The sequence below is a fragment of the Miniopterus natalensis genome, chromosome 3 (assembly GCF_054644295.1).
Source record: "Miniopterus natalensis isolate mMinNat1 chromosome 3, mMinNat1.hap1, whole genome shotgun sequence".
Lineage (NCBI taxonomy): Eukaryota > Metazoa > Chordata > Mammalia > Chiroptera > Miniopteridae > Miniopterus > Miniopterus natalensis.
Window position 1 is genome coordinate 28,142,615 of NC_142083.1, and position 20,598 is coordinate 28,163,212.

The 20,598-nt window shown below is 45.7% G+C and overlaps 1 protein-coding gene across 2 annotated transcripts; it reads right to left on the minus strand.

The window, feature by feature from the left end:
• Window positions 1-2,086: 2,086 nt before the first annotated feature.
• On the minus strand, window positions 2,087-20,495 carry TRIP13 (thyroid hormone receptor interactor 13). Of its 2 annotated transcripts, XM_016212217.2 has the most exons (13): window positions 20,389-20,495; window positions 19,413-19,578; window positions 17,571-17,700; window positions 16,817-16,872; window positions 15,943-16,033; window positions 14,563-14,635; window positions 11,227-11,290; window positions 10,361-10,447; window positions 9,986-10,092; window positions 6,641-6,794; window positions 4,265-4,377; window positions 3,144-3,213; window positions 2,087-2,727 (listed from the first exon to the last, which is right to left on the minus strand). In XM_016212217.2, the coding sequence occupies exons 1-13, from the start codon at window positions 20,478-20,480 to the stop codon at window positions 2,632-2,634; spliced, it is 1,299 nt and encodes a 432-aa protein (XP_016067703.1). In that variant the 5' UTR covers window positions 20,481-20,495; the 3' UTR covers window positions 2,087-2,631. The 2 variants fall into 2 exon arrangements, with proteins under 2 accessions (XP_016067703.1, XP_016067713.1); XM_016212227.2 differs by lacking the exon at window positions 10,361-10,447.
• Between the last annotated feature and the right edge of the window lie 103 nt (window positions 20,496-20,598).

Sequence of the window (20,598 nt, forward strand, 5' to 3'; positions counted from 1 at the left end):
TGCTATGATCTCTCCAGCCCACCCCAGCATGCACTTCTACTTGCTTCTATGCCACCTCATCTTTCCCAGAGTTAGGGCCATCAAGATAGCCCCCAGCGGTACCAACCCAGAGTAATTCTCCCAAAGTTAGGCACTGGCTTTTCCACACTTCCCCTCAAAAAGCATAAGCCTGTGCCAACTCTCTTTGGTCCCAAGGCCTGTGTGGAAGGCGCCCAGGGCCTCCTCTGTGGGCTGGGCCAACAGGAGCTGAGGCTGCTAGAACCTTTGTACAGCTGGAGCTCCCAGGAACTAAATGCAGCATTTCCCCTGCCCCATGTGTCATTAGGATTGACACACTTGGCAGTTGGGGTGATCCCAACAGTGGGTCCTTGCCTAGGGATGAGAGACATCCTAGTGGGGAAGGCCAAATGGAAAACTCAGAAAACCAATCCTACATGGGGAGCGGAGTGCAGGGTACACCCATCCTCAATGACCTGGCCCTGCAGAAACTAAGGACCTTGGCATTACCATAGACTCCCTCAGGCTTGGCTGAGTGGTGGTTCCACCCACGTGCCCCTGCACCTCTGTACCAGGTGTGGCCTTGTGGTTACAGTGTCCCATGGGGCTCAGGTCCATGGCTCATGCCCACTAATTTGGAGAACTCAGAAAGGACCAGATGTGGTCACATACACATGGATTCTTGGATGGTGCTCTCTCCCCTGCCTTGAGTTATAACCGTATGGACTTCCTGGGGACAGTGCTCTGGTCTGCATCACCAATGAGGAATGAGTGGCCCGCCACAGGAACACCCCTTCACAAACCTGCCTCTCATGGGTAGGGCAGCGCCCCCCCATCCTTGCCCTGGGCCAGCTGGAACATCTAGCCTTGCAAGGCAATGTGCATCTCAGGGATTTTGACTGCATCCCAGACAGTGCCCATGACAGCCTGCCCAGGGCCAGGAGTCTGGGTTTGGTGTCCTCTGCCTCAGATTCCAGGTATGATGCCCCCCTCATACCTTGGCCCTTCCATCCCAAGCAGGGGCATCCTCTGGAAGGACAGGTGGATGTAGGGATGGCCCATGTTCCTTCTCTTTACACAGGTCTAGTGAGCTAGGTGCTGAGGAGGCATGTTCCCATGCTCTGCCCCACCCCCTCCCCTACACACACACACACACACACACACACACACACACACACACACACACACACACAGATGTCCATATATACACACTCACTGGGACAGATGCACGTGTGCACACATACAAGTATATGAACACACATAGCTTGTAGGTGGATAGAGGGGCCCACGGGGCCTGAACAGGGACACATGGCCTCGATGGCCACCTCTGCTGGCCACTCTTTCTACCCTGGGGCCTTGGTGAGCCCCAAACTTCCTCCATCCCATCCCATGGAGTGGTGTCGCCCTCTAGTGGCCCATGGGAGGATGTATCAGCCACACCCACAGAACCTCTAGAACCCACTTTCTGGGAAATGGGCCTAGGTCTGGTAGATGGACTCCTCCCACACACATCTCTCATCCTCAGCCAGCACCTCTTCCTGAGCTCTCCTCCCCCTGGCTGTCTCCCTTACTATGTCTGTCTCTTCATCCACAGTGCCTCAGGCTCTCCTTCTCCTCCCCCAACCCCTTCCTTCCACCTGGGTACCTGGACATTGGGCATTTCAGCAGCAAACCTGTGAAATGAAGTTGTTTCATAGTCTCTGCCTACTCCAGCCCCAATACTAGGGCATGAAGCGTCTCACCTTCTGTTACGGTGCCCACACCCTACCTTAACCCCCTTATAGGGTCTTTAGGAAATCAGAGCCAGGCTCTGGTTCCAAGGCAGAAGTCACTGGATCTGGCTAAAGCCAAGGATGGCAGATGGCACAGACACAAAACCTGTGTGTGCCACGACCTTGGGGGTCCCTCCACCATGCAGCCTGAGAGAAACCCTCCCCATAGTTGTGTGTGTAGTTCCCAGAAACGGGCACAGCCTCTTCTGCCTTTATCCTTAAAGCAAAAAACAGGCTAAAAGTTAAGGAATCATGTAAACAATTTTTAAATAATATTCAAAGAGGTTGGGAGTGATAAGAGAAACAAAATGAGAAAATTCTGGAAAAAAATGTTTTAATACTTAAAAAGCTATATAACAAGAGGTAACATGTTCTTTAAAAAATGTGTACAAAACACTAATAAAATTTATTTTAGCATGAGATAAAAGCAAACATAATATTCTGTGGAATATACCAATTATTAGCCAATTTGTTTCACATCTGTTAATGTGAATTTTCATTTGAACTGTGATAACATTATTGAACAGAACGGCAGGGAGAAATACTGCTGCACTGCCTGCGCTGGTTATGAGGGGCGTTTGACACATGTTTTGAATGAACATCGAGGACTGCATCTTTCCACAAAGAGGACAATATCTGACTATTGTGAAGAACACTTTACCTAGAATTTTTTTCTTGATTTCTGTAACACGTGAATAGGTTTTTCCTTATGCATTAAATAGTCTTTGAAATGTCTGCACTAAATAAAACAAGCTCACTTCAGATGGCAAGTGCCACCTTTGATCTTGAGTAATATGTACATTTTTAATGCTATGACCACATTCTTAATTACGGCCATGTAGTTTCTCTTTTGTTTTCCTGATCAATCACAAGAGGAAAGCTTCTTTCTCTCTTCAAACTGCTTGTCCACCGCCAGAGACAGGGCCTGGAGGAAGCCCTCGATGGTGACAGTGGGAGCCTGAAAGGATATGAAAGAATTGTGGGGTGACCCTTGCCCTTGGGAGCCACTGGCAGCACTCACCCCATCCAAGACGCAGACATCAGAGAGGGCAACTCCAGGCCACTGTTCTGTCTGAGCTGAGCCCAGACCTGAGGGGCATGAGCACCTGAGGAGGCTTGCATGTGAGCTTGATGTGTGTGAGCAGATAGCATGGCCACCTCCTCCCAAAGGGTTTGACAGGGCCCCACCACTAAGGTATCAAGGCTAGCACCTCCTACAGCCCCAGGAGCCTGTCCCTTTAGAAATGGAGGTAAAATAAGGCAGATATCCCAATGGTATTACTTGCGACTCCTAGCATGGCCACACTCTGCTGGACAGAGTGGGTGGCAGTGAGAGGAATACCCAGAGGAAGAAGACAGCTGTGGAAGAATTACCTGAATATACAGCGCATGAGCCAGAAAAGGGAGTTTTCTTAAGACGCGGCCGCTGAGGCCCTGGCTCTTCCTGTGAATGTAAACCAAGTTCAGGGATGTCAATTCCACATGAACAGTCATGTGTTTCAGGACTGGTTTCGCCACCCCTACCCCTGAATATCCCTTCTCCAACCCCTTGAGTGGGGCTGGTCTCCCTTAGTCCTGAGCTACTGCTCCAGGTGGGACAGGGTTCTTGCTGCCCTGATGTGCCACCTATAAGCACTGCTGTGCTCAGGGGCTGCAATGCCTGCCCAGTGGCATGGATTATCTGATGTCTTTATTAACTTTTGCACAAGTTTCTGAACTGCTCCCCTCTGTCCCATCTCAACTGGTTTAAATCTCTTCAACAGATAATTCAAAAATATAATCTTTAAAAATTACTGTTCCTGTCCTGGCCAGAGTAGCTCAGTTGGTTGGAGCGCCATCCCGTGCACTGAAAGGTCATGGGTTCAAGTCCTAGTCAGGGCACATACCCAGGTTGTAGGTTCAATCCCCAATTGGGGCACGTATGTGAGGCAACCAATCTATGTATCTCTCTCACATCAATGTTTCTCTCTCTGCCTCCTCCTTCCTCCCACTCTTAAAGTTTTTTAAAAAAAATTATATAAAGATAATAATAATACTGTTCTTTATGCTATCATTCATTCAAAACCTTTCACATGTCTCACCACCTCAGAATAAAGTCCAAACTCTTTGGTCAGAACTCGGAAGTTCTCCCAACTTGGCCCTCTGCAGTGCAACCCTACCTGAGGTCCCTGCACACATAGTGCCTGTGGCCTTGAAGATTTCTCTCTAGTTTATCTGAATTCTAACTGTCCTTTGAGGCTCTGCTCCGTTTTCCCACCTTCCCTTGATCCCCAAAGCCATCTGAAAACTTGAAAGCACTGGACCTCCATCCTCTGGTCCAGGAACCTGGGGCCTAGGGGGCTCTCAAAGCTTCCCCTGCCTCTGTATGACTCAGGATTCAACTCCCTGTCCTCTGACCCCCAAACGACTACCCTAGATGGCTACAATCAATTATAACTCCCTATTCCTACAGCAAATGGACTTTTCTTGGTTACAAAAATGAGGTCCATCCACACCTTGAAATTTCACTCAAAAGGAGGCTCAACTTTGACACGTTGTTTTCAATGAAGCCAATCATCTCCAGCTCGCGGAGGGTCAGCAGCTGCTGGCGAGGGTATATGATCTGACACTGGGATGATAGAGGGCAGAGTGCATATGGTCAGCAATAGTACAGCGCTGAGACAACAAACATAAACCACATCACATCTTATAAAAATGCAAATAGGGTCATTTAACAAGCACAGACAACCAGGAAACAGACTGGTTTCCCCTCTCAGGGGTGCCCGTGTGCACGCACATGCGCACACTCCACCCCTTCCCAACACACATCTCCCTGATTCTTCAAACAAAGGCAAGAATACAAACAAAACGTGTCTCAGAAACCAGCATCGACCCAGCCTCTTCTATGCCTTTGGCCAAAATGTATCCTCACCACGTGACAACATGGGAGTCCAGTCTGGTATTCAGTTTCAAGGGTGTGACACCACCCATAGATGGCAGAGCTGGGCTCTGGGGCCAGGACTTCACCTGCCTTTCAAAAAAGGGTCTGTGCTTGTTGTTTTTAAGATAAGACTCTCATTTGGTGCAATGACACAGACCCAGGATCTGAGTCCAAGTTCACCTTGTAGACTTTGTCACAAGATCTGCATGTTGGACGCACTTTGCCAAGTAGCCACACTGAACTGTTGAACTGCGACAGTGCCCACTACTGAATGAATTTTAACATGAACTGTTTCAATTTGGGAATCAGGAGAGAGGAGAAAGAAGAAATGGCTTCCTTCACACATTTTGGACGTTTGGTGAGGGTCATGGATAAAATTAAGAAATAGAGTTTGTGTTTGATATATTCTGACCCCGCCTAAGTGACTGACTACCTCAGGCTCCCTGCAGCCTCCCAAGCTGCCCCTGCCCCCCCTCCATTGACAGGCGCTGTCCTGCAGACTCGTGCAAGAATGGCAGACCTCCGGCTCTTAACAAAGAGGACCACAGTCACGTCAGTCTTCAGGACCAGCCAGCTCTCCACTACAGCACTGGAATACCTTAACTCCTATAATCTGTACAAGAAACTACATCTGCCCACATGCTCAGCTCCCAGAAAAAGTCTGTGCACTTGGCTAAATCTTAGAACACGCCCTGGATTCGCAGCACAGTGTATGACCACACTGAAGGCACTCAGTGATCTCCAGCAGGATCTGCCATCACACTGGCTGCTTGGCAGCAGTACTACATTACATCATTTCTGACGGCTACTTGGGGTCTCAAGTTAAAGCTCCATGGAGCCCCTCTCCCACACCACAGAAAAGTAGGATGGAAAGTGCCAAGCTGAGACCAGTGCTGAGACTGGCTCTCCTGTCCCTGTCACAGAGGCTGTGTCATCCTTTTTGAGGATGTTGGAGTCCCACATCAGTGGTGCCAGGAGGTGGCTGCAGGGTGAGGGGGAGGTGTTGATTCCATCCCATCAGCAATTACAATGATGCCATTACTATGATCACCATGTAAATGCCCATTTGTTGACTGGCTTGGTAACTGCCCATGTTCCCCGAGTGCCCAGAGCTCCTGGCAGCAGGCACAGGTCAGGCCTGTTAGACTGAATTATGAGAGACTGTGAACATTACTGCGCTTACTGCTGCTGTGCTCATTGCTATCACTAGAACATGGGACCAAATGGACATGAACACTATAGCTGATGATAGGTTGTGAGTGTCTGTCTGGCCAGGATGACTTCTCTGTGAACTATGACCTCCAGTTAAATAATCTCCCTCTCAACTATGACCTCCAGTCAGATGAATTCCCTATGAACAACCTACAGTCAGATGACCTCATTGCGAAGGACCTTCCAGTCAGGATGACCTGCAGTCAGGATGACCTCCCTGTGAATAATGACCTCCCTGTGAATAATGACCTTCCTGTGAATAATGACCTCTAGTCGGATGACCTCCCTGTGAACAACCTCCAGTCAGACGACCTCACTGAGAAGGACCTTCCAGTCCGGATGACCTCCCTAGGATCCAGGACCTCTACTTTTCTTCTTTCAGGGGAGGAAAAGAAGGCCCAGAGAATAGGTCACTTGCAAAGGCCATTAGAACCAGAACTTGCCAGCAATACTGACCACAGCCCACACCTCTCCCACTCACTCATCACCTGCAGGTAGATCAAACATCCATGATGATCATTTTGTGCAGAAAGAGCAAAAATATTGAGTCAGTGGCCATAATTTTGATTACTACCGCAACCTACCAGATACAACTAAAAATTTCAATCTAAGAAAATGGTTAATGCCATGTCAAAATACCTTATTCCATACTGGAATCAACTATTTTAAGCTATGTCAGGGAATTAAGAAAATGTAAGAAATCTACTGGTTAGCAGAGAGGAAAAATAAATCAAAGTACCTTCATCAGTTCTTCCAAACAGGAGAGGTAGATTTTGAAGATGGCTGCTGCAGAGGGTGGCCCAATATACTGCCTAATGTCAGCCCTGTCCACGAAGGCCACGTCAATCCTCTCCGTAATGTTGGAAGTGGTCAGTATTACCACATTGGAGTGCCTGGAGGCAGAGAAGTGAGGACCAATCACCCTGTGGCTGTAACTCGATTATACCCTACCCTACACAGGGATTATCAGGAGATGCCCTTGAAATTTCTGGGCATTTAGCTGCTGTTCAGCTAGCTACACAGCTAGCTGTCCCAATACCAACTTGCATTGCCTCCTGAGGTCCTGCAGCTCTGAGGTCCTGGCCACAACACAGCGTGCCAGGCCAACTCTTCAGGGGCCTTTTCTCTGGTCGATTCTCTGCTTCTGGAAATCTCTCCTAGACACCTGCTGGCTATTCCCTTACTATTTTCAACTGCAGTAAAGGTCTAATCTCTGTAGAGCATCCCCGACCACCCCATCTCCTGAACTATGGCCCCCTTGCACCAATACCCCTGCCTGCCTGGCTAGGCATAGCCACACAACTGCTCATTACCACACAGCTCTCATGGATACACCATGAAGCTGAATTATTTATCCCTTTTACCAGCTGCTTTCCCCTCTAGCTTCCAAATTCCAAGAGAGCCACCATCGCCACTCTGCTTACCAACCTAGGCTGGCACAGGGTGCCCTGGGGAGCATGCTTCCCAGCCTGGTGGACTTGGGCACAGGGGATGTGGCAGTGCTGCCCTCAAGGGCCTGTGGTCAGCATACAGGTGGTCCACAGGCAGCTGTGTGGCCAGGAAGCACCTAGGAAGATCAGTTTCACCTAGACTCTGGCAACAGGTATACAGCCCTCCGCAGAGTGAACAGGACAAGCCAAATGAGGGCAGGGATGGGAGCACAGGGGTCCTAGGAACCTGGCAGAAAGAACTGGTATAGAGGCTGGGTGAGCAGGCTGCTCAGTGTAGTACCCAAGTGGGGATGCAGAAGGAGCAAGTAGCTGGAAACATGTCTCAGGGTGGGCTGTTATGAAGGGTATGATCCACACAAAAGCAGGTGTGCAATGATTACCCAGAGAGGGACCTAAACTAGGATGTAAAGATGTGAGGCAAGGGAGGTGAGAAACAGAGGCACATGTGTCTCTGCTCCTTCCTGAGCCTACGTACCCTGATGATAGAAGTGTCAGGGTGACCCCATGTCATGGCCTGAGTGGTGGGTGCATAGCATGGCTGTCAGTGTCATGGGAGCATGGGCATTTGGGGTTTCAGGGACAAATGAGCAGCTTGGGAGCGTGTCTGATGTTTGGTCATGGTGGATACATAGATATATGGTGAGGATTTGCTCATCAGAACTATGAGTGATGCTAGAGGACAGAAGGCTATGAACAGGCTATGCAGGGACCCCATGAAGAGAGGGTGGGGAAACACCAGCAGCAGAAACTGAGGTATCAGGAGAGTGAAGTCAAGGGAGTCAAATGCTGTGGAAATTTCCAGGAAGAGAAAACTGAACACTGAGGTGAACGAGGGGTAGTAGCACGGGTAGAAATTAGACTGAGGGGCAAGTCGGGGAGGGACAAAAGTAGCAACGAGGGGCTACACCTTCCACAGGTTTGCCTATAGAAGGGCGAGAAGCAAGAGGGTTCTTTCTGCAGCTGACCCCAACAGACAACTACATGTCCAAGAAGCTAGAGATATCCTCTATTGTAAAACAATGGTAAAGGCTGGGATAAGCACAATTTAGTTCACTGTCATTCCACATTCAATAAGCTAGCTTCTGAGTGATGGAGCCCTGGCACCCTGGAAGCAGAGAGACACTGGAGAACAAACATGAGGACTCTGGTTGACAGAGGGAGCACTGAAGTCCTGCAAAGAATAAGTGGAGGTTCTGGTTTGGACATTACCTCCTTGTGAGTCAGGTTAGGAGTTGTTTTCTAAAGCTAGAACAGCTTTGGGAACATTGAGCACAGGCCCTGGACCTGTAAGACTAGACTATGAGGACATGAAATCTGGCCCTAAGAAGGGCAAGCAAAGGATGCTTCCTCTGCCCAGTGCCAGCCCCTTCAACCACGACACACCTAGTTGTACTGGAGCTGATGCATGAGTGCAGCAGTTTACTCTTCATTTTATGCTTCTCTGTAGGGTATGAGTCTTCACCATGCCCAAGTTGTTTTACATTTTTAATACTCTAATAAAGTGCTTAATTTCTGAAAAATGCATTTAGTATATGCTGCCTCAAGAGTGGAAAAAGAACAAATACTCAATGCCAGAGGCATTTTTAGTTACGAGAGCTGGAATAGGGTCTAGAAGTGTGTGATACTCATACATCTTCTTTTCTTTTTAAAATATATTTGATTTTGAGAGAGAGAAAGGGAAAGAAACATCGATTTGCTATTCTACTCAGTTATGCATTCATTGGTTGATTCTTATCTGAGCCCTGACCAGGGATTGATTTGCAACCTTGGCGTATCAGGACAATGCTCTAACCAACTGAGCTACTTGGCCAGGCCCTCATACATCTTCTCTGTGACTTCTCACATAAGGTCACTGTGTGCCAGAGACTTTACAGCCATGCACCGCACAACTATGTTTTGGTCAGCAACGAACGGCACATACAATGGTGGTCTCATAAGATTATAATGGGTTAGAAGCAAAAGGTTTATTTGCAATGTTAAAAGAAAAAGCTGGACCTGACTACAATGTTGAATTTACTGCTAGCTGGCTGGTTTAAATAGATGAGAAGGCTCAACAAGCTGTCATTCCACTGTGCAGCTGCCCGTGGCTGGGGCCCCAGAGTTGGCAGACAGGGGAGCCCGGGAGCCCACCCACCCCTGCGCGCACACACACACACACACTCACTTCCTTTCTGATTCTCCTTTTTATTATCTCTTGTCTCAGGCTTTATCTCTCTGGGTCTCTTTCACTCTCTGCTCCCCCTTTGTCTCCCCTTTTCCTTCTCTCCTCCTGACATCTACTCTCCCTCCAGTGCTTCCCTCCACAGCCCTTCCCCTGCTCCCACAACATGCATGTACGCATACACTTTCTTTTATACCGTATTTTTACTGGGCCTTTTCTACATTTAGGTTATGTTCAAACATACAAATATTTACCATGTGTTACAGCTGCCTACAGTGCTAGGTACAGTAGCATGCTGCACAGGTTTGTAGGTGAGGAGCAACAGACTGTGCCACACAGCCTAGGCATGCAGTGGGCTATGCCATCTGGGATTATGTAAGTGCCTCTATGATGGTCCCACAACAACAAAATTACCTAACAATGCATTTTTCAGAATGTACCCCCATCGTTAAGTGGCACATAACTGTATTACCTTTTAATTTGATCGATTTGGGTCAAAACAGCATTGACCACACGGATGGCATCTGAAGGCTCGGTGCCTGCTCTGCAGGCATTGCGGGAAGCTGTGAGGCTCTCCACCTGTGGGGACAGAGCAATGGATAAAAAATTATAGTACCTGGCCCCACAGGGCAGTCACAGAACAAGTCAACTGAGCAAGAGAAGGAACAAATGAATGGGTGTCAGGAGTCCGGGTGTGCCAGGAGCTTAACATGTGGGATGCCAAGGACAGGACTGCGTGAGACAGCGACTGCCTGATGGAAGCTGGGCTGAGCAAGGGGCTGGTTGCACCCCAGCAGCAGTAAGAAGGCATTCAGACTTGAATTTCCTCCACCACAGGTCTGCCTACCTCATCAATCAGCACGAACACCAGAGCGTCTTTGTCATCAATTAGATCCTGGATCTTCTGGAACATCTTAGTTACTAGCTTGCCACTCTGGAACCAAAATACTCTTAGTGTTGACCTGTACTCATCACGCTGCCTGGTATACACATGTCCCCACCAGGTATCACTCTCACCCCAGGTGCCCCCGCAAGCCTACCATCTCCTGACAGCCCTCAGAGAACTCCCTAAATCAGAGAAGCCAGATCTGCAGGGGTGGAGGTCAACCCAAATGCCCTCTCTCCCTGCTTCATGTGACAGGACACTAAGACTTGAGCCCACACTGACTCCTGTCACGGCCACACGGCTCACCTGTCTGCCTTCCTCTTACCTCCCCTTTCCCGGCTGTCCCCATGACTGGGAATGAGATGAATCATAGGTGCAAACATGCAAACCAGCTGGGTGCACCCCTTACAGACACTCCCTGTCCCCACTCCCATCCACCAGAAGGGTCTACTGACAGGGTTCCCTGGGGCAGAGCAGTTCAGAAGTGAGGGATACCTGCAATGTCACCCTGTCCAAGCCCCTGAGTTCACAGATGGCGGAAAAAGGCTCAGAGCCCTGAGTGCACGCTCAGCTGAGCAGTGCAGTCCAGGTTAGAACTCCAATGCCCTCCCTTCTCAGACAATGTTGAATGTCCAGTCCCACCCAATCAAAGGTCTGGATGTACCCAGCCTTTCAGGCCTCAGACTATTTCCAAGTTACTGCTTAACTCTGAAAGTTTCCTCTGACCACCACAAAGTCAGCAGACAGAAAGTCTGCTTAATATACAGGCCACCTTTTCAACTACATGGTTGATAATCCAGAGAATTAGAATTAATATTAATACTTACTTCTGAAAACCACTTAGAAAAGAGGCTGTGGCTGTTTATTTCAATTAATTGACCATACCGGTACCTAGGATGATAAAAAAAAGAGTCAAGACAATTACTTTACAAATTAGTCCTCTGGTGCCACCCCAGTGGCAGCACTTTTGCTCATTAAATACATCTCTCAGCTGCCCAGCGTGGTGAGCATTACTAACTTAAGTCATTATAATTACTGACAAAGAATCAAGGTACCTAAGCAATCTGCATAATAAATAAGTATGAAAATTCTAAAAGAATGCAACCAACAGTTCTGGTTGAAGCAAATCAAGTTTTTCGAACTGAATATCTTCATTAGAATTAAAACAAAAGTAAAATCCCTCTCATTTTTAATCTACCTGTAATTTATATTTATGTTTAAAAAGTACTACTGGTATTAATATGGCAAACAAATGTAAACAAGCTCAGAAGTTTTGGCTGAAGCTGAATATTTTTTTCTCCTTCCACCAAACCTTAAAGACTGTGACAATTTGTTTTCCAGCACACAGTCTAGCACCCTGGATGCTCAAATGGCAAAAAGTGAACCTTAACACACTAAGTGAATGACATCCAGCACTAATACTCCAGGCACTCAAGAGGCAGCTGAGAGGTCTGAATGCACTTAGTTCTGACTAGAATCACACAGGAAACCAGACTGAGGAAGGACAGAAGCTGACTTCTAGGTCCTCTCCAGTTTCTTTCATGTTGAAAGTCCACAGAAGGAAAAAAATTACTTTCAAAAAGTATCACTGCCTTTCCATTTAAAAAAGAGAAAAAGGCCATTTAGCAATTCCGTTCACAAAAGAGGGGAGAAGGAAGACAAACAATGTAACAAAATAAAGACTGGGTTGAATATTAACCAAAGTTATATATTATTTTCAGATCACTGTATAAATAGTCATACATCACTTGCTTAATGATGGGGGTACATTCTGAGAAATGCATGATCAGGGGATTTTGCCATTGTGAGAGCATCACAGAAGCACTTACACAGACCTGGGCACACAGCCCACTGCACACCTAGACTCTATGGTACAGCCTGGTGCTCTGGCTACCAACCTGTACAGCCTGTTACCGCACAAAACAACAGAAGGTTAAATCAAGCACAAGGCAAAAGGACGCAATCGAGACTCGGGTAAACAAGAGTATGAGCCAGCAACACACGGCACACAGTTTTACAGCAAACATTTTTCACAGTAGAAAGTACACTGTAAAATAATAAAAAGTATGCATAGTAAATACATAAACTAGTAACAGTTGTTTATTATCATTATCAAGTATTATGTACTGTACGTAACTGTATGCACTATACTTTTATACAACCGGCAGCTCAGTGGGTTTGTTTACACCAGCATGAGCACAAACATGTGAGTAATGCATTGTGCCCTGACAGTTATGATGGCTACAATGTCACTAGGCAATAGAAAATTTTCAGCTCCATTATAATCTTATGGGATCGCCATCATATGTGCGGTCCATTGTTAACTAAAACGTAGTTATGTGATGCATGACTGTACTAGAAAAACTTCTATTTCTTGTAATAACATTTTCACTCTCTGATGTTTTAGGAAACTGCCCTTAGTTATCTTTAAAACATAGGTGCATTTCAACATGTCAAGACAAAGGCCAAGTTCCTAAGCATAAAATAAAGGGTTGAAATAAAGCATTTTCCCTATGTAAAGATACTTACAAGATATTTTGAAAAGAAAGTAGACATTTAAAAGTAAATCTCTTAGGATTTCATTTTCTAAAGCCAAATGGGAGTAACAGGTACCAGATTTACCCTCTGCCTTCACCAATTAGAAAACTGGACAGAATAAATGAAACATCTATGAAGGGCACTGGACAACAAGGCAACAGAGGACTGTGACCTGACAGAAGGAAAATAAAGTAAGTGCTACAATCACCCAGCTCTCATCCTGGAGCACCTGGAGAGGACACAGGAAGAGCACCACCATTGTGCTGAATTAAGGAGACAGAGGCCAGAGTTCAAAGAGCCTGAGGCAGCAAATAGCTGCAGAGCAAGACCCAGCCAGGAGGAAGATTTTCAGGAATAAAGCACCAGAAATCACCCTGGGGTCCCTCTAAATCTTTAGAACTTGGATATCTATGAGCAGGAAAATCCATGAGGCTCTACAGATTTGTGAGCTAAATGGTTCCCGGTGCTCACACAGACTGGGTGTATTCAAGTTCTCAAAAGCCAAAGCGGAGAATACTTGTTACTCATTCAAGGTGTTCAACTGAGGCCACAGGAAGAGCCTGCTTGAGAATTAAAACTAGACTACATCTAGACCCCTCTCTAAAAAAGCTTAAAAACAAACCTCAAAAGGATCACAATAAATCATGAGTAACTGAAATGCCTACCAGAACAAGACCCAACAGTCTTTAGAGAACCCAGACACTTCAAATCATAATGTCTGATTCAAACAAATTACCTGACATGCCAAGAGCATAAAATGTGACCTGTAACCAGAAGAAAAACCAGTCAATAGAAAGACTCAGAAATAAGAATGATTATGGATTTAGTAAACAAGAACATTGAAACAGCTATTGTATACTTGCTCAAGGATTTCAACAGAACATAGTAAGTGAAAAGTACGAAAGGAACCAAATGGAACCTCAGAGAAAAAAATTCACTGTGAGATATGAAAATTTCACTGAATAGAGTTAAAAGTAAATTAGATTCTGCAGAAATTGTCCAAAGTGAAACACAGACAGAAAAATTTTTAAACCTGAAAAAACAAAAAAGAATATCAGTGATCTGTGGGACAATATCACACAGTCTAACATGCAAATTAACGGACTCCCAGAAAAGGGGTGGGATGGGGGAGTGGGGAAGAAACTTAGTTGAGAAAATGATGGCCAACTACTTTCCAAATGTGATGAAACCATAAACCCAAAAACAGACAGAACTCAAGGAGAAACAGACAAATTCACCATTACAGGCTTGGCCATTCCTTTGCAGTAAGTGACAGAACAGCAGACCAAACAATCAGCAGGGGCATCAAGTACCCTAAGCTGACATCCATGAAATATTCCACCCAACAAGAACAGAAACATGTTCTTTGAAGTACACATGGAACAGTCAGCAGGACAGACCATGTATTGGTCATTAAGCAAGTCTCCATAAATTTAAAAAGACTGAAATCATAACTCTATGTTGAATACAGAAAGTTAATTTATAAAGAAAGAGAGGGACCTGCTATTCATGTAAATTATTAAAAAATAAAGACAGAATAAAATAAAATAAAGACAGCTTCTGCGATTATAAAGGAAATGCAGGTAATCCCATTCCTGCTACTCTCCTCTCAAATCACCAGTTACCTGCTTGAAAGTCGAATGGTCAATTTCTGGGCCAGGGCTCTACACAGGGATGTTTTTCCAGTTCCCGGAGGACCTGTAACAAAATTTAAGCAAATGAGTGTATAAGCCAGTGCTGTAACAAATTTCTCAAAACAATAGCAGTTGCATTTTCCACAGAATACAAAATTAGAAGCAGAGTCTCCAATATTACGAATGCTATTACAAGCACTGCTTGTTAACTCACAAAGAAGTCTGCTAGCAGAGCAAGTGCCATAAAATATTACCAACACACTTTAAAAGTCTTTCTTCCAAATCTGAATTTAACTTGTGCTTCCTTAGCTTCCACTGCCCCTGACACAAACCCTGCTTTTGGGCCCAGGGACTTGATCAGCTCTCTGCGCATGCACTGCATTTCCTGTTCTATGTCTTTGCTGACATCCTCCTTGCCCCATGTCCTCTATGAAATTCACCTATTAACGCACCTTTCGAAGGTAAAACCCACCTTTCTTGCTAATCATCAGGACTCTTAAGCACCAAAGTTTGCTGTATCTGCAGCCCATAGCAGCACCGTCTTTCACTATGGCTATTTCTACATGGGCCTGCACCCCATACTAAACCAGAGGGTGAAGGCGAGGATCCTTGATTGTACAGCTTCTTGGTCTGTGTGTCACCTAGCATGCCTTGCAGAAGTCCTGAGGTGACCAATGTAGAACAACAAATGCATCTAATAGAAAATGCTGACAGGTTCAACTGATTTTCTGTAAGCATTTTCAATAATAAAAAAGAAAATGAAAAAATAATTGAAATACCTATTGATTGCCTACCCTGATCCTGGTATCAGTATAATATGCTGAGGTATCTGCTATTTAAAAGACATAACTTTTTAAAAGGGGTATTCAAGCATACAATCTTAACTGGTATAAAGAGGCTGGCTTCTCTGAACTCCCTCCTCACTATAATTTGTGTATCCTAGCTTTCTTTCCATCCAGTGTTAAGAAAAATAGCTATTATCTTTCTCTGAGAAGCAGACAGAATTTCTGTAAAGATGGTTTTGCAGTTTACTACTCACAAAGCAAAGCTCTAAGAATGCTAAAAAGAAATTCGAGGCAATTTCTTTTCCAAGGAGTATATGATCAGTTGGGGAAATAAGAGTTGGTTGAAAAGTTTAATAATAATATAAAAGGTCACAAGGCAGTAACTGGGTGGCTGCCAAACCAAGGGTCAAGCAACAAATGCCCAGAGTAATGTGAGCTGCATAGGCTTCACAGAGAAGAAGCATTCTAGGACAACTCTGGCTCCACCAGAATAAAACTGCTGTAACTCCTCGCAGAAGGACAAAGGTACAAGTAAAGTCTGACATCACGCAGTCTATCTTGTCAAACGCAATCCCGCATGCTTTACCGTGAAGCAGCACCACACGGTTCCAGGTGATGAGATTGCTGTCAACATTCCTGTCTGAAAACAGTAACGCTGTCATCACATAATCGAGGAGCTGAGTGAAGAAAGGAAAAATGCAGATAAAGGAGCTAACAGGCAAGGATTCCCATTATATGTGCTCCTACATGAACAGCAGGGAGAGGAGCAAGGCAGCCCTCTAGAGACTGCCACAATCAAACACTTCTTGAATACATCACAAGCTTTCACTTTAAAAGATAACTTAGAAGAGGACAACTGCCGGCTATTACTGGCTATTACTATTACAAGCATAAAGGACAAACACAAAGACACTTTTATTTAGAACGCCAACATCACACAAAATAACTAAGGGACTTGTCAAGCAGGAGTAAGCTCCTTCCTCTGGGCTGACACAGCAGTAGGCAAGCACACGGCACACTCACTAAAATATACAACAGCCAGAATTTCCTTCTCTCACTGTGGCTGCCAAGAGCAGCCTGGGGGAATGGGATACAGGCTTTTGGTGTCCCTCACAGTGTGCAGAAGGACCCTTCCCCTTGAAGGGGGTTCAGATGTGCTGGTAATTGCTCTGTCTGCTCTGTGGCACTGTCCCCTCAGCCCCCACAGGTTCCTAAGAGTGAAAACCAACCGAAGCTGTCTTCACATTCAGCACCCTCCCTCTTCCCCATCAGGGGATGCTCCCGAGACTGACTCCACTTGGGAGCAATCTCAGAGGACGGACATCCAGGACACTGGCTGTGGGCAGGCAGTGGCTCCCAAAAGCCCTTTTGAGTTAAAAGAGCTGAGGTGTTGGAGAGCAACACAATAATGATTCTATTTCAAATAACGGGGCCTTTTGCAGGGGAAAAGTGCAACTTACGTGAGATTTGACTTCCACATCATACACCAGGCTGTCCCACAGCCCATGGAATTCAGCTGTGACAAAGTAAAACAAATATTTAACTTTAGGAAAACAAGCATTACACCTACCAGGTAGATCTGCCCTGAGCCATGATGCTGTCTCCTGCCCCACACATGGTATGCTAAGATTCTGATTACAGGGAAGTTGTATTTTTAAAAATTTTCTTAATATGTAAAACAAATGCCGATTATGTAGGACTACTGATAATTAACTGAGTAAGAGTTACTTCTTGTTATGTCATTATGCACAGTCATCTTTTGTGGACCTAAGCTTTACACAGCACAGTGAATCCAACATTTGGGCAAGGCAAATCAGCGGGTCTAGCCTAGCCATTAACACATCAGGTATAAAACCTGATGACTGAGTTAACCCCAGGATTCTGCCTACAAGAACACATTGGGAAGTCCATGAACAAGCATCGAGACAGGAAGAGAAAGGAGTGGTCCAGCAGGACTGACCAACTGGGCAGGAAAGAAGAGTTTGGTCACATTCTTGATGAACACTGCCTGTGAGGGACCAGTCCAAAGGAATTCTCTACTTCCCTCTTTTGTGATATACTTTCCATTTCTTAAGATATAAAATATCCTAAAATCCTACAAAACAAGTGAACAAAAATCTCTTTGGTTAACTGACTTGGCAAGCCTAGGGTGTGTGCCTTCCTCTGACCTTGTGGACTCAGCATGCTCCACCTACTGTTACTATCACATTGTACCTGCGGGCAGAACCCAATGATTTGCTGCAATTATATTTTCTGTCTCTTCTTCCAAATTTTCACTCGTGGGGCCATCTTCATTCAGGTGGAAGATGTGAAGTGCAATAGTGCACACACTCAAATCGATGGGCTGTGATGAGAAGGAAAATAAAATAAACCTACACAAATGGAAAAATCGCTCGCTTTTGAATTCTAATGTCCAATTTTAATCTTAAAGTCCAAAAATAAAGATTGAAGGTGCAGTATGTTAAAAAATAGTTCTTAAATTACATGAAAAGGCTATTAACTTATTTTAGACTTAGAATTAGCTCTTTTAAACATGTTTATCCTTCCTTTCCCTTTTGGGGTATAACATCTATTTGAAAAAACAAGTTTTTTGTTCTTATAATTATAAAAGTAGCACATGCTTGTTGAAAAACTGCACTTATAAAATGAAGAATGTCTAAGTCCCCTACATCCAACCTCATAGATGTTAGTGTATAACACATCCACACATATCTGACCCCAAATTGATTCTATCCCAGCTTTCTAACCATGCCTTTCTAGAACTTAGAGGTATTGCACATCAGTAGATAGAAATCTCATTCTTTTTCATGGTTATATCATAACTGGTATGAATGTGTCAGATATTTAACCACTCTCTGATGGATAGTTAAAATATTTCAAGTTGTTAGTGTTTATTAGCAATGATATTTGTTCATATATCTCTACAAAATTACATAATTATCTATTAAGATAAATTCCTTGAGGTGAATCTGCAGTCGAAGATGAGAACATTAAAATCTTTAGTGATTAGCACCTATGTCCTCCAGTTAGGCTATGCTAACTGTCCCTCCACAACAGTGTTGGAAAGCTCTCCAGTTCCCCTTAGGCTGACCAAAATCGAGTACAATGGCATTAGATCTCAGTGTGGATAAATCTCCAACAATGTCACAAATGATAGCCCTAATATAAGAATGAAGAGGTTGCCCAGCCGGTGTGGCTCAGCGGTTGAGCATCAACCTATGATCCAGTAGACTGAGGTTCAATTCCTGGTCCGAGCACATGCCTGGGTTGTGGGCCCGATCACCACTGGGGGGTGTGCAGGACTTTCGACTGATCAGTGACTCTCTCATCATTGATGTTTCTAGCTCTCTCTCTCCCTCTTCCTTCCTCTCTCTGAAATCAATAAAAAAAAGGAATGAAGAGGTCCACCACATAAGCGTTATTTTAGTGCCGTACTAATTCTTCCAAATTTATTCTTTATAAGACAGAAACTGTGGAGGTATCAGTGACTCATCCTCCTGAGGTTTGTTTGAGTAAAAACAAACTTTGGCTTGTTTTTACACTGGTGATAGAACTGCCCCAACACATTTACACTGTTATACAAAGCTCCTTTTAGCTCCCGCACACGAACTCTACAAGATGGTGGGTAAGGCAGTTCATATGCTGGACTAGATGAAGAGATTCAAGAAGGCAAGCCCATTTCCTCATCTCTCTTGACCCCAGACATCCTATGGTCCCAACACGTGCTGAGCACTCCATAAATTTTGTTGACTGAATAAGAGAGTAGGCACACAGGCTTCATCGGTGTAGTCCACTACTCTATGGTGCTTCATTCTAATTCCTGGTTTCCAATCTCTCCCCAACTGTACTGATAGCATGCTGGCACTGGGCGACATCTGCTCCCAGCACCTGGCTCCTGCCAGAGCCAGTACCTGTTTGATCATCAAACCAACAGGTAAGCAGAGCAAACCAGTTTCTGACACACACTATCAAAGCAGCAAGCAGACATTCATGGCACCAACTTTCTATTCAGCTAAGGGTTGACTGTTTCTTGGCACAGGGAAATTAGTAACTTACCTGTGGGTCTTTAACCTGTAATTCTGTGTCAACAATAGACACAGATTGCACATTTCTGGTCAGAAAAGGTTCATCAAACTCAGTCCACGTGTAATCACCAAACACAATATTATGTCTGTTAAGTAGCTTTCTAACACTCAGCTTTATATCTTCTTTTTTTGCCGTGCTGGACAGACAAACAAAACACAAAGATCAGTTCTAAGTTAAAAAACCCAAGATTTTAACAACATTAAAAAAAAAGAAATCAGAACATGCACAAGAAAGTGCAGTAATTAGGAGTACAGGAGGGCGTGGGCCTGTCCCTTGCCTGCTCACTGCGTGACCCGGGGAGCAGCCAGAGGACTTGGTGCCTCAGCTCTCCATCAGATAAAGGGGCAGCAGCAAGTTTTTGCTACACAGTATTTCAGTCAATACATTTAAAGTGTTTAGGACAATGCCTAGCACATAGTGAGCACTCAATAAATGTTGGCTATTACTATTATTAGTGAAAGAAGAAAACCCCACAGCTGTGGGGCCGGGTCAAGAGTTTTCATTTTAACAAGTGCCCAAGGCCTGGCATTCACACTGAGAAAACGTAACACTTCCGGCTTGGCATTCAAGGCTCCACTCAGCCCACCTTGCCACCTGACGGCCAGGCTGACTGGTTCTGAGTCCACACCAAGGTGTGCGATCACTATGATGTGCCTCCTTACACGAAAGGGCCTGAGAAATGCTAGCTCCAATGACAACATCTACATTTCCCTTAGAACTGAGAGCTCTGAGTATCTGGCCGGTCCCAACTTCCAGCTTTCCCGGGAGGCGCCCGGCTGGGCTCTGCGTGGGTCCCGTTCAGGGTCAGGCCAGATGGGTCAGGTCCGTGTCCGGCGCAGTGGGATCCAGTCGGGGTCTGGACCAAGTGTTATCTGTAGGGGCCACGCCGGGGCCGAATCCGCTCAGGCGGGCCCTGGTCCTATCGGGTCCGGTCGGACCGGCTCACCTGCCGCTTCGCTGATGCACCTCCACATGGACGGTCGGCGTCTCGGCCACACAAGGCAGCGCCTGCTTCAGGTCGCCCACGGCCTGGTCCATAGCACCGCCGCCGCTGCCAGGAGCAGCAGGTACCAGGCCCGAGCGTGGCCGCCGCCTGACGCCGGGCGCCACCACCACCTCCACGTCCACCTCAGCCACAGCTGCCAAAAAGCCTGCT